The 11,360-nt window shown below is 28.5% G+C and overlaps 1 protein-coding gene across 2 annotated transcripts in view; it reads left to right on the top strand.

The window, feature by feature from the left end:
• The window catches only part of LOC117180236, an 8,208-nt gene extending 5,127 nt beyond the window's left edge, over window positions 1-3,081 (top strand). For both annotated transcript variants that reach the window (XM_033372625.1, XM_033372624.1), the window contains one exon: window positions 585-3,081. In XM_033372625.1, the coding sequence (XP_033228516.1) occupies window positions 645-2,822 (2,178 nt within the window). In that variant the 5' untranslated portion in view covers window positions 585-644 and the 3' untranslated portion in view covers window positions 2,823-3,081. The remainder of the gene's footprint in view (window positions 1-584) is intronic.
• The last annotated feature ends 8,279 nt before the right edge of the window (window positions 3,082-11,360 follow it).

Raw genomic sequence — 11,360 nt, 5'->3', positions numbered from 1 at the left:
GTAGGTTTTCTCAATTTTAAGAAATATTAAATAGGCTACAAATTATTAACGGTCAAAGTTGGTGAAAAATGTCGAATTTTCAACCTTTGAAAATTCATAACTATTGAAATATGCATTTTACGAAAAAGTTACAAGGAACATTTTCGTCTTAAAATGGGCCATATTATCTAAAAAAAAATTGTCCAGATCGAAAAAGTGATTTTTTCATAATTTGTTTAAACAATTGCGATTTAAACAAAACGTACCACTTTTTCGAAAAAACGCCGGATATATTCGGATTCAGCGGCTCAAAATACATAAGAATCATACCTTTTTAGCCTTGGACATATTATTGCATACGGCAGCATTGCCCGCTCCCGGACTATTCTGAATTTATCCGTGTAATACCTTAAAGAAGCTTTTATTTATTTATTGAAGCAACAAGAGAAGAAATTTCATTCATAACTGATTACTAAATATTCTACACATAGTTGTTCACCGATAATTTGGTTTTTAGAAAAAAAAGTAGTACTAGGTATTTCAAAGGTTTATTTGTTTATGTCTTTGTTATTTAGAACTGTAGCTGAATATCCTTTTTTTTACAGATTTTTCTCTTAAAAAGTTGACAAACACCTACACGACTCTGTATTGTTGTATCCAGCAAAATGTCACTGGAAATTGAAGAATGGTTGCAGAATTTCGAAGATTTACAAAATTTTTTGGGCGAAGAAACAAGCTTGAAGATTCTTAATGGAGAAAGAGACACTACGGTTCTCTCCAAAGAAGAAGATTCACAGATTTTATGCGACGAAATAGATCCTAAAGTCCTTTGCGATGGAAAAGACTCGAAGATTTTCTCCAATAAAAAAAAACCCAAGATTTTCCTCCAAGATAATACTAATCGGGAGTTCAATAAATTCAACCCCTTCCAAAGTTTACAATTTTCTGGGCGAAATCCTCATCCAAAGCGTTTCATAGAAACTTTTGAATATTTTGCAGCTCATGAAAACCTTATTGATAAAGAAAAAAAAGATTATTTTATTCAGTGTCTTGTTCAGGAAGCTAGGAAGTGGTTGAATACTCGTAATTATGGATCTTATGAAGAGATGAAAGAAGCCTTCCTCGAATTTTTTTGGGGTCCTGAAGTTCAGAAATCTTTTTTATTTCATTTGAAACATGGGAAATACAACAAAGCCTCTGGGGTCTCGACAATTGACTACTTTTTTATGTTTGTTCATGAAGCAAAACTTTTAGATGATCCTTACCCCGAGAAAGTCGTAATTGAATATATTTTGCATCACTTTAATTCCACGGAAATAGAGGAAGTCATTAAAATAAATCCAGTAAAGACTATCGAAGAAGCTGTGGGTCTTTTAAGGAGGGTAAATATTCCAATAGAACCAATGGATCATACACAAGCAAATTTGTATATTCTTGAAGAAATTAATTATCAACTATCCGAGACTAAAGCTTTTCAAGATCTGAAATTTTCCGGATTCTATGATAAATGCAATCCTAAAACTTTCATTAAAAATTTTGAGTCTTTTGCAACTCATGAAAACCTTAGTCATTGCAAGAAACAACATTATTTTATTCAATGTCTTACCGGGTCTGCTCAAGAATGGCTGCAAGCTCGAGGATACGGAACTTACGAAGAAATGAAAGAAGATTTTTTAAATTTTTACTGGAGTCCACACCTTCAGACATGTTTTTTACATTATTTGAAAGAAGGGAAGTACTGCGAAGGATGTACAAAGTCGAAGACTGACTATTTTTTTAATTTTTACAAAAATGCGATATGCTTGGACGATCCTCCTCCCGAGAAGGAAATAATAAAAGGCATTTTGCACCATTTTAATTTAAAGGAGATTAAGGATTATATTATCGAAAAACCAGTCGAGACCCTAAAAGAAGCTGTGGGTCTTTTATCGCGAATAGATTTTGTAAATCAGTCGGCAATTCATCAAGGACAAAATAACTTTAATATTCCTCAAGAAAAGAATGATTTATTAGCAAGGGAGTTTAACTTTTTCGAAAAACTTAAATTTTGTGGACACAAAGATACCAAGAATCCCCACCGTTTCATACAAAATTTTGAATTTTTAGCAGAAAATGAAAATCTTAGTGAATACCAAAAACAGCTTTATTTCAGTAACTGTCTTGATGGGGAAGCTAGAAGATGGTTAGATACTCGGGGATACGGACCTTATGAGGAAATAAAAAAAGATTTTTTGAATTTCTACTGGAGTCCAGATGTTCAGAGAAGTATTTGGATTCATTTGAAAAACGCGACGTTCCACCGTGGATATGAGCACTCATGGAATGACTATTTCTATCTTTTTTATAATTATGTTAAATTTTTCGACAATGCTCTCCCTGAGAAGGAAATAATTACAGATATTTTGCATCACTTTAAATTAGAGGAGGTAGAAAGTGCAATGGAATTGATGCCAGCAGAGACACTTGAACAGGCTTTGAATCTTGTAACAATGGTGAGCTATTTTCATCGAACTGGCGCGCATGATAACACTCACGAAAAGTCTGAGACTGAAAAAAAAGAAGATGATTCTAAATCTGGTAAAATCTTACAAGAAATACAAGATTTAAAAATGAGAAGCGAACTTGGACAGATTGAGTTAATTTTCTTTCTTTCTCTATTTTCATTCATCGCAATTTTCTTTTCTGCTTTTCCACTTCTTTTTACGTTGCTATTACTTTTACTAAATTTATATTTCTTCAAGTCGTCAATAGCGTTCTCTCCAGGGCAAGCAATGTTCATTCAGAATCAAAAGAAAATGGGTGAAGAAATAATTCAGAAATTAACTCAAAGTATTGATTTCTAAAAATCAGGACGAATGAGGAAGAATGAGAAATTGTTGATATTTTAAATTAATTTTCTGAAAAATGTAAATGTTGTGTAGATTATGACTGATTGTGATTTTTTATATATTGCTCTGCATTTATGACCACTTTTTAGATACATTTTTAACTCAGAATATTTATACCTGAAACGAAATGAAAATAATCTCCATTGATAGGTATAGTTTTAATTACTATAAAAATCATTTTATCAATTTTGTCGAAGGTTTAATACATTACAAAGATTTTGTAGCCAAAATGTGATTATTTAGTGAAAATTAATAAATGCATTTTTCTAAGAATGTACAGCATACCAATTATTTGTAGAGCCTATAGTTAAAAACAAATACAATTCAAGAATTAATTTTTTAACCAGTTTATGGGATATTGGCAAAATTGGCACGAGTTGCTTTTGAGAAATTCAACGGTTTCCACAACGTCTCTCGCAAAAAGATCAGGGTGGCTGTTTTAATCAAGGAAACGAGTTCTCGTTTTACCGGTTCGCAAACAATTTTCACGACCATTCTAAATCAAAAATTAAATTAAGAAACTAAAAAACTGCAAATTAAAGCTTAACAAATTTTTAATTCACAAATAATTTATTTCAACGCTCAACTTTACACGGGGAAAATGGAAGCTTTTAGTAGTTTACAATTAAAAATGTTTAAATTAAGTGCTATTGAACAGCAAAAAAAAGTTTTCAAGTTTTATAAATTGATAAGTTTAAAGATATCTGTTAAAAATATCAAATTTGTCCCGGGTCCACTCAAAATGATAAAAAGAAACAATTGGCTTCTTCCAATTAAAAAAATTGATTAAAAGCCAAATTTCCTCCCTTCCAACTCAATAAAAATATTAAAAACAGAAAGTACATCTTCGAACGTAAAAAACTTGAAAACTAAAATATCTTCCTTTCAAACTCTATAAAAATGTTGAAAATAAAAAAAAAATCTTTCTCTTCCAATTCAGAAAAAATTTAACCAAAATTTCCTTCCTTCCAAGTCGCTGAAAAACTGAAAAGCCAAATGTATCCTTGCAATAAAAAAATTCCTACCATTCAATACAATAAAAATGTTTTCAAAAAATTACCCTCTTTCAACGCAGAAAAAAAATTCTTCTCTTAACCACGATAAAAACGTGTAAAAAATGGCCTTTCTTGCAGTTAAGAAAAAAAAACGAAAATTAAATCCCTTCCTTCTCAATAAAAATGTAAAACCCCAAAAAAGTTCCTCTTCCAAACCGCAAAAAAACTCAACAATTCAATTTTTATTTATATATCAAAATTTACTTTTAAGAGCCAAGGCTTTTTATTAAAAACCATTCAGCTGAAAATTTTTCAGTTTTCAATATTTCATGTTTAATAATTGTTCATTACGCATTTTTGTTAATTAAAAATTGTAAAACTGAAAATAGTTTATAAACTTTCAATCCGACATTTAAAGTTATAAAACTACTAAGGTTTTAAAATGTAAAGTTGAAGTTTCCATATTAAAATGTCAATTGTTTAACTTTCAAAAAATTCAGAATCGTATTTTAAAATAAATTATTGTTCAAATTTAATCACTCGAAATACAGTTTTAAAGCTCATTAATTTATATTTCCATTTGATCAAATTAAAACGTTTTTTATACATTTTCAAAGGGATGACTGAATAATCTCGAAAAATAGGATTCCCAACAGTTTGACCAAAATTGAAAATAGGGTTGTTGCATGTTTTTAAATATTTTTTTGACAATTCAATTAAAAGAACACTAAAAAATGAACGTATGTAATTGGGGTTGGTAACATCCTTGGCAACGTCTCAGCCTTACGCATTAGAATGACATTATTCATTACTATCTTTTTCGGTTCTATATAGAAAAATATTTAAAAAAAGGGTTTGAATACACTTAGCTTTTCAGATATGTATGCAGTATTAAAAAAATATATATTATCTAAAATTCATGCAACGACCTCATTGTCGAATAACAAAATTTTCGGCAGAGAATTCCCGATTTATAAAATATCTGAAGTAGAAAATTATCTAATTATAAAATTCCGTAATTAAAAAAAATTTGTTTACAAATATCATTCATTAAACATACAATGATCAAACATTTGTATAAAAAAAATATGTATCATGATTAGTGTCATAAAATTATTGTTTGAAATTAAAATAACAAGAATTGAAAAAAATGTCCAGAATTTTTTTTTAAATATTGTTATTGTCAATTCAAAAAATAATTTTAGAAGCTTTAATAATAAAAAATAACTTTTTTCTCATAAAAATGTTTGATTGTTGTATTTTTGATAAGTAAATTTTATATTTTAAATTCGGGAATTTTCTAGATCGGTAATATTATAAAATGTTCGAAAATTTTACGATTCAGGAATTTTATTATTCGGGAATTTTATAATTCAGGAGCTTTATTATTCGGGAATTTTACAGTGTCGGGATTTGTCTGTCGGCCCCCCGAGCTCTAAGTTTTTATACTTATAACTTGAAAATATAGCGCGGGCAATTACACTTGCGCGAACGAAACACAGAATATGTATATATAAAATATAGCTGTATTTTTACTTATTTAACTTCCATGTGTTAATATTTTCGACCCCGCAATATCCTTTTTTTTTTTTTTTTTTTTGGCTTTTTTCGACTTATACGCCCCGATCGCCCCCTCCGAGATCAAGCTGAATATTTTAATCATTGAAATTAACGCTTGAAAAAAGTTGAAATCAAACATTATTTAACTCTAAGAGAAAACACGTAGGAGAAAAAAATCGCTGTGCAAAAATTGAAAAACTAACCTTTTCTGAAGAATTTGAAGGAGCATCAAAGACAGCAAACTTCAGGTTGAATTCATTGCATTTTGTAACCAAAATTTCATTAAATTTTTTACCGACAGGTTATTCGAATCTCATTTTTGATTAATGTCTCAAAATGTCACATAACACCAGCAGTCCCAGAAAAATATATAAAAAAATAGAAATATAATTTAAAAATACAATCTCTGTCAAGGAACTCGATTTTTTAAATCTTATTGCTATCTCGAAACTAGTTTACACAACTGTCGTGTTGCTTATTGAAGGGCACCGGTTTCAAAAAAGTTACGAAAATAACCTCACTTTTTCTAGCTTCGCGAAAACGCGAGCCACTTGTTCAGAACTTCGTGAATAGGCCATTAATTTGATATCGAAATGGGTGATGGCGCTCAAAGTGTGTGATAATTTAATTACTTATAGCGAAAATCCGAGTACTTTAAATCTTTTGAACGACATACCATGACATTTGTACCAACAAAATTGCGCTCAAAATTTGTTTATTTGAACATTTTTCAACGTTCAACCGCTGGAAAGGACGAATAGTTGGTCAAGCGAACGAATAAAATTGCGTTTTTAAAACTTAATTATTTAAATTTTTCGACATATTTTGAAAATATAACCATGTAAATGATTAATCTGTGTATAAAGGTGTCAATATATTGAATTAATGTTAAATTTAATTTCTGTATGAAAAAACTCGTAATTGAGTTGTTGAAATGACTAGCGTGGCGACGAATGTTTACGCTTGCGCATTAAACCTTCCGTAGTCGCGCGAAAATTAAAATATAATCTTTTATTGTTTTTCAACAAGAACGTACCTCTATCTTTCTCAGAAAAAAGAGAGAAATTAATGGAATATTGTTTTTAGTGAAAGCAAGGCAGAGTCTAAAATCACGGAGATGAAAAGGGTCGGGTAGTAAAATCTACTTAAAAACAAAGCTTATTTCATATTTAAAAAATTGAACAATTTTTAATTCACAAACATTTAATCAGTCATTTCAAACTGAAATTATGAATCTTCAGCAAAGAATGATTTTTTAACACAGTGGTTGAACCAAAAGATGAATTTTCGAAAAAAAGTTAAATTCTCTACTTAAAGTTAATTTTGATTCCAATATTTGATATTTTCTATCAAAAAGAATTTTCAAACAAAAAGGGTGACCTTTTAACAAAACTCTTGAATGTTTAAAGTAAAAATATGAACTTTCAACTACAAAGTTTCATTTATAACTAAAAAACATTAGTTTTCTACCAAAAAATAAAAATTTTTAACTCAAAAAGATAAATTTTCTAAAAAAAAAATGGAAGTAATTTTTCAGTTAAAAAACTTAATTTTTCAAAAAGAATGCAAATGAATATTAAAAAAAAAAGTCAAATTTTCAACCGAAAAGATCAACCGTCAAGCAGCAACAACATTGTAATTAAATAGTTCAATAGCAGTTACATTCTAAATTAATTAATTCTTTTAAATTGTTAAACCTTTAGCCAAAAATGAATTTTTGACTAAGATTATAAATCAACAACAAAAAATGAGTTTAAAAAAGTGGTTCCATGTTCAATCAAGTAGTTCAATTTTCAACCAAAAAGATGAATTTTCAACGAATAATGTATTAGTAGATATTTTAAGCAAAACTAAACTTTACTTTTCAATACAAAACATTTGAACCCAACCAATAAACAAATTAAAAACAAAAAAACCGTCATTGACTTCTCAACAGAAAGTAAATTTTCACTCGAGTAGATGATATTTCAACCCAAAAAGAGGAATTTTCAACAAAACTGGATGACTTTTTAACAATATTGTTGAATTTTTAACCTGAAAATATAAACTTTCAACTAAAAAGTTGCATTTCTAACCAAGAAAGATTAGTTTTCTACAAAAACGACGAATTTTTATCTAATAAAGATCATTTTTCTACTAAAAATGACGTTATGTATTAAATTTAAATAAAAACATGATTTTTTAGACAAAATAGTTTTTTTAACAAAATAGTTAAACTTACACGCACATAGATGAATTTTCGACTAAAATGATAATTTTAAATAAAAAAGGAGTTTATAATAAAGTGGTTTCATGTTCAAACAAATAGTTCAATTTTCAACCAGAGAAAAGGAATTTTCAACGAATAATATAATGGTAGAAACTTCAATCAAAAAATACTTTGATTTTAAATAAAAGACATTTTAATTACACCTAAACGCGAATTTTATAATAATAAAAAAATTATTTCCCAACAAAATGTAAATTTTTGGCCCAATAGTTAATATTTTAATTAAAAAAGGATGACTTTGTAACAAAATCGTTACATTTTCAACCCGGAAATATGAAATTTCAACTAAAAAGTTGCTTCTTGTAACCAAAAAGATTAGTTTTCTAGGTTTTCTACAAAGAAGATAAATTTTCAGCTAACAAATATCAATTTTTTCAAAAAATGGCAAAGTTATATTTTCAGTAAAAAGCATAATTTTTCAATAAAAAAATTAATTTTAAACAAAATGTTCAATTTTTAACCAAAAATAGGAACCTTCAACAAACACATTTGAAAGAACAGTTCAATTTCTACTCAAGCAGTTGAATTATCGATTTAAAAAAATCAATTTTTAACAAAATAGTTAAACTTACATGCACATGAATGAATTTTCGACTAAAATTATGAATATTAAGTAAGATAGGATTTCTTAACAAAGTAGTTTCATGTTCAACCAAGTAATTTAATTTTTAAACAGAAAAAGGAAATTTTCAACGAATAATATAATGGCAGAGACTTTAATAAAAAAAAGATTTTAATTTTAAATAAAAGACATTTTAATTACACCTAAACGCAATTTTTCTAACAATAAAAAAATGATTTCTCAACAAAATGTAAATTTTTGCCCCAGTAGTTGATATTTTAATTAAAAAAGGATGACTTTTTAACAAAATCGTTAAATTTTCAACCCGGAAATATGAAATTTCAACTAAAAAGTGGCTTCTTGTAGCCAACAAAGATTAGTTTTCTTCCAACAAGAAGAATATTCAACTAAAGAATGTCATATTTTTACAAAAAAATGGCAAAGTTATATTTACAGTAAAAAACAAAATTTTTGAACAACAAAAAAATGAACTTTTAACCAAAAAGATGAATCTTCAAGAACAACAAAATTAATAAAATAGTTTGACTTCTACGCAAACAGTTCGATTTTCAATTTAAAAAAACATTGTTTAACAAAATAGTTCAACTTGCAATCATAGAGATGAATTTTCAACTAAAATTATGAATCTCGAAAAAAAAAGAATTTGTTAACAAAGTGATTCCAGCTTTAAACAAGTACTTCAATTTTCAACCACAACAGATTAATTTTCAACGAATAATGTAATAGCAGATATTTTAATCAAAAAAACTTTAATTTTAAATTCAAGACATTTGAATATTACCAAAAGACGAATTTTCTAACAAAAAATTGATTTCTATACAAAATGTAAATTTTTGTCCTAAAAGTTAAAATTTTAATGCAAAAAGATGAAATTTCAATAAAACAGTTGAATTTTCAACCAAAATGATGACGTTTTAATAAAATCTTGGAAGTTTCAACCAAATAATAAAAGTTTTAACTTAAAGTATAATCGCCAGGCGCAAAAAATTGCAAAAACAACAAACCTGGTCCAAAGTACAAGATCTACAAGAATTATACAAATAAAATTATCCGAGTTTCTTAAAAATAAATCGGATAAATAAAAATAAAAACCCTACTGGTCCTTCGTGTACATATGATTTATTGAGCACAATCAACATTCTCATTCTACTAAACCTATGAGTTAATCGGTAAAAACTTTCAGCGTAAGATTACAAATGGAGACACATTATAATGTACACAGTATAAATTCTTTCAGGCACTAGTCGTTCTTTTGGAAAGGGTTAAAAAAAAGTACGTGGAATGCTAAAGATTGAAACCCAGGAAAAGCTCGCTATGCATTATAAAATACAAATTACAAACCAGTCCTTATAAATAATAGAAATCTCTACTTTCCTAGAGTTGTTAATAGCGCTTAAATCTTCAAAAGATCGCAAGTGAAAATCTAAAATCCCCAAAACTGTAGAAAGCATTTTGTGCTTTTTTACAATCAAAAAGGGCCTATATGTACTCAAGTTGATCTTGGCCCCGTACAATTTTCCCGCATGTACACACATTCAAAAAAATCTTTCTGTAAGGATTGCCATGGAAAAAAGGGAAAAAAGGAAATATATATAAGATTAAAACAGCCAAGTAACTCAAGTGTTAATTAACGCTCAAGATCTGTACAAAAATTCTAGACTGGTTTTTTTCTTACGTGCTACGATATTATTATAATATTTTATAATCTATTTTTATATAAACCATTTAAGATAAGTTGCTGATCAGTAAAACTAAACCCAGCTGACACTTATAGTTAGTTTTACAGATAACCAGCCACATAAAAGTAGAGCTGCTTGTATACAATCGCGTTAACTGAATAATTACAACGACTCATTGGTATAGTTAAAACACGTATTTACAAAGAATCCATTGATCAAATCCACTTCAAATCAGGCAAGTTCTACACTTAAAGTTGCAGGATCTCTCAGGGACGAAATATGTTGCTTTTTAGAGAAAATTAGGCGATACGTATTTTTACTACTTATAAAAAAAATTTACGGAGTTATGCGTATTTGAATTTTTGCCTTTGTTTTTCAAAAACTTCTAATTTTTTCTTTAAACTTATATAACTTTTGACCTAATTAAGATATTTCAGATTTCTTACAGACTCTGGGTAGAGTTTATTGCATGCATCTCACAATTTATTTTCCTCATGATAGTACAAATTCATAAAAAAATTGGCAAAAAATATAATTGTGGGTTTTTTTTTTTTTTTTTTTAGAAAATTGACTTTTAAGAAAGAAATCTCAAATATATTAATTAGGTCAAAAGTTATATAAGTTTAAAGAAAAAATTAGGGTTTTTGAACAACAAAATCCAAAATTCAAATACGCATAACTCCGTAAAAAGTTTTTTTTTACAAATCGCAAAAATACATATCGCCTAACTTCCTCTAAAAAACAACATATTTCGTCCCCAAGAGATTCTGCAACTTCAAGCGTAGAACTTGCCTGATCTGAAATGGATTCGATCCAGGGATTAATTTCTCTGCAAATCCTCCATCCTAGTTTCATCTCAGACGGATGGAATTTTTAAGACGAGGTAGGACCATCGCAGTCTTTCTACTCGCGAAGCGTTCGAGTGATAAAATCTCATTGCATCGGCACAAGTTACAAATTGCAACGCTAATCAGTATTCATCTTAATAATTTGAAATCTACAATATCACAACTATCTTTATACCTTTCATTCTTATTTAGCATTATATCGCATTTGGCCCTTTGCGTAATTAGTTTTACATATTGGTGCACAAAATTATATGACTTTGTCGATTATCAGGATGGAAGATTCTAATTGCCGTTACCTTATACGTACATTTTGTTCGAGTTTAATTACAGCGTTAAGCACTAGTAAAGCCATACGAAGTTTATCAAATAATTGCGTACAATTAACGAGAATTGCACGTGTCACAATAACGGTTTACTTTTATTTGCAGGACGCAATGGGATTGTGGATTGTCTTCCGATAGATCCTCAATATAGTTATAAAAATAGCTATGCGCACACTCTTAATTATTGCAAATTAAGCGTTCAAAAAACCGAAAGTTCTTGAAATCTTACTTTCTGA

The sequence above is a fragment of the Belonocnema kinseyi genome, chromosome 9 (genome assembly GCF_010883055.1).
Source record: "Belonocnema kinseyi isolate 2016_QV_RU_SX_M_011 chromosome 9, B_treatae_v1, whole genome shotgun sequence".
In the NCBI taxonomy this organism is placed as follows: domain Eukaryota; kingdom Metazoa; phylum Arthropoda; class Insecta; order Hymenoptera; family Cynipidae; genus Belonocnema; species Belonocnema kinseyi.
This window is presented reverse-complemented; position numbering and strand designations above follow the sequence as displayed.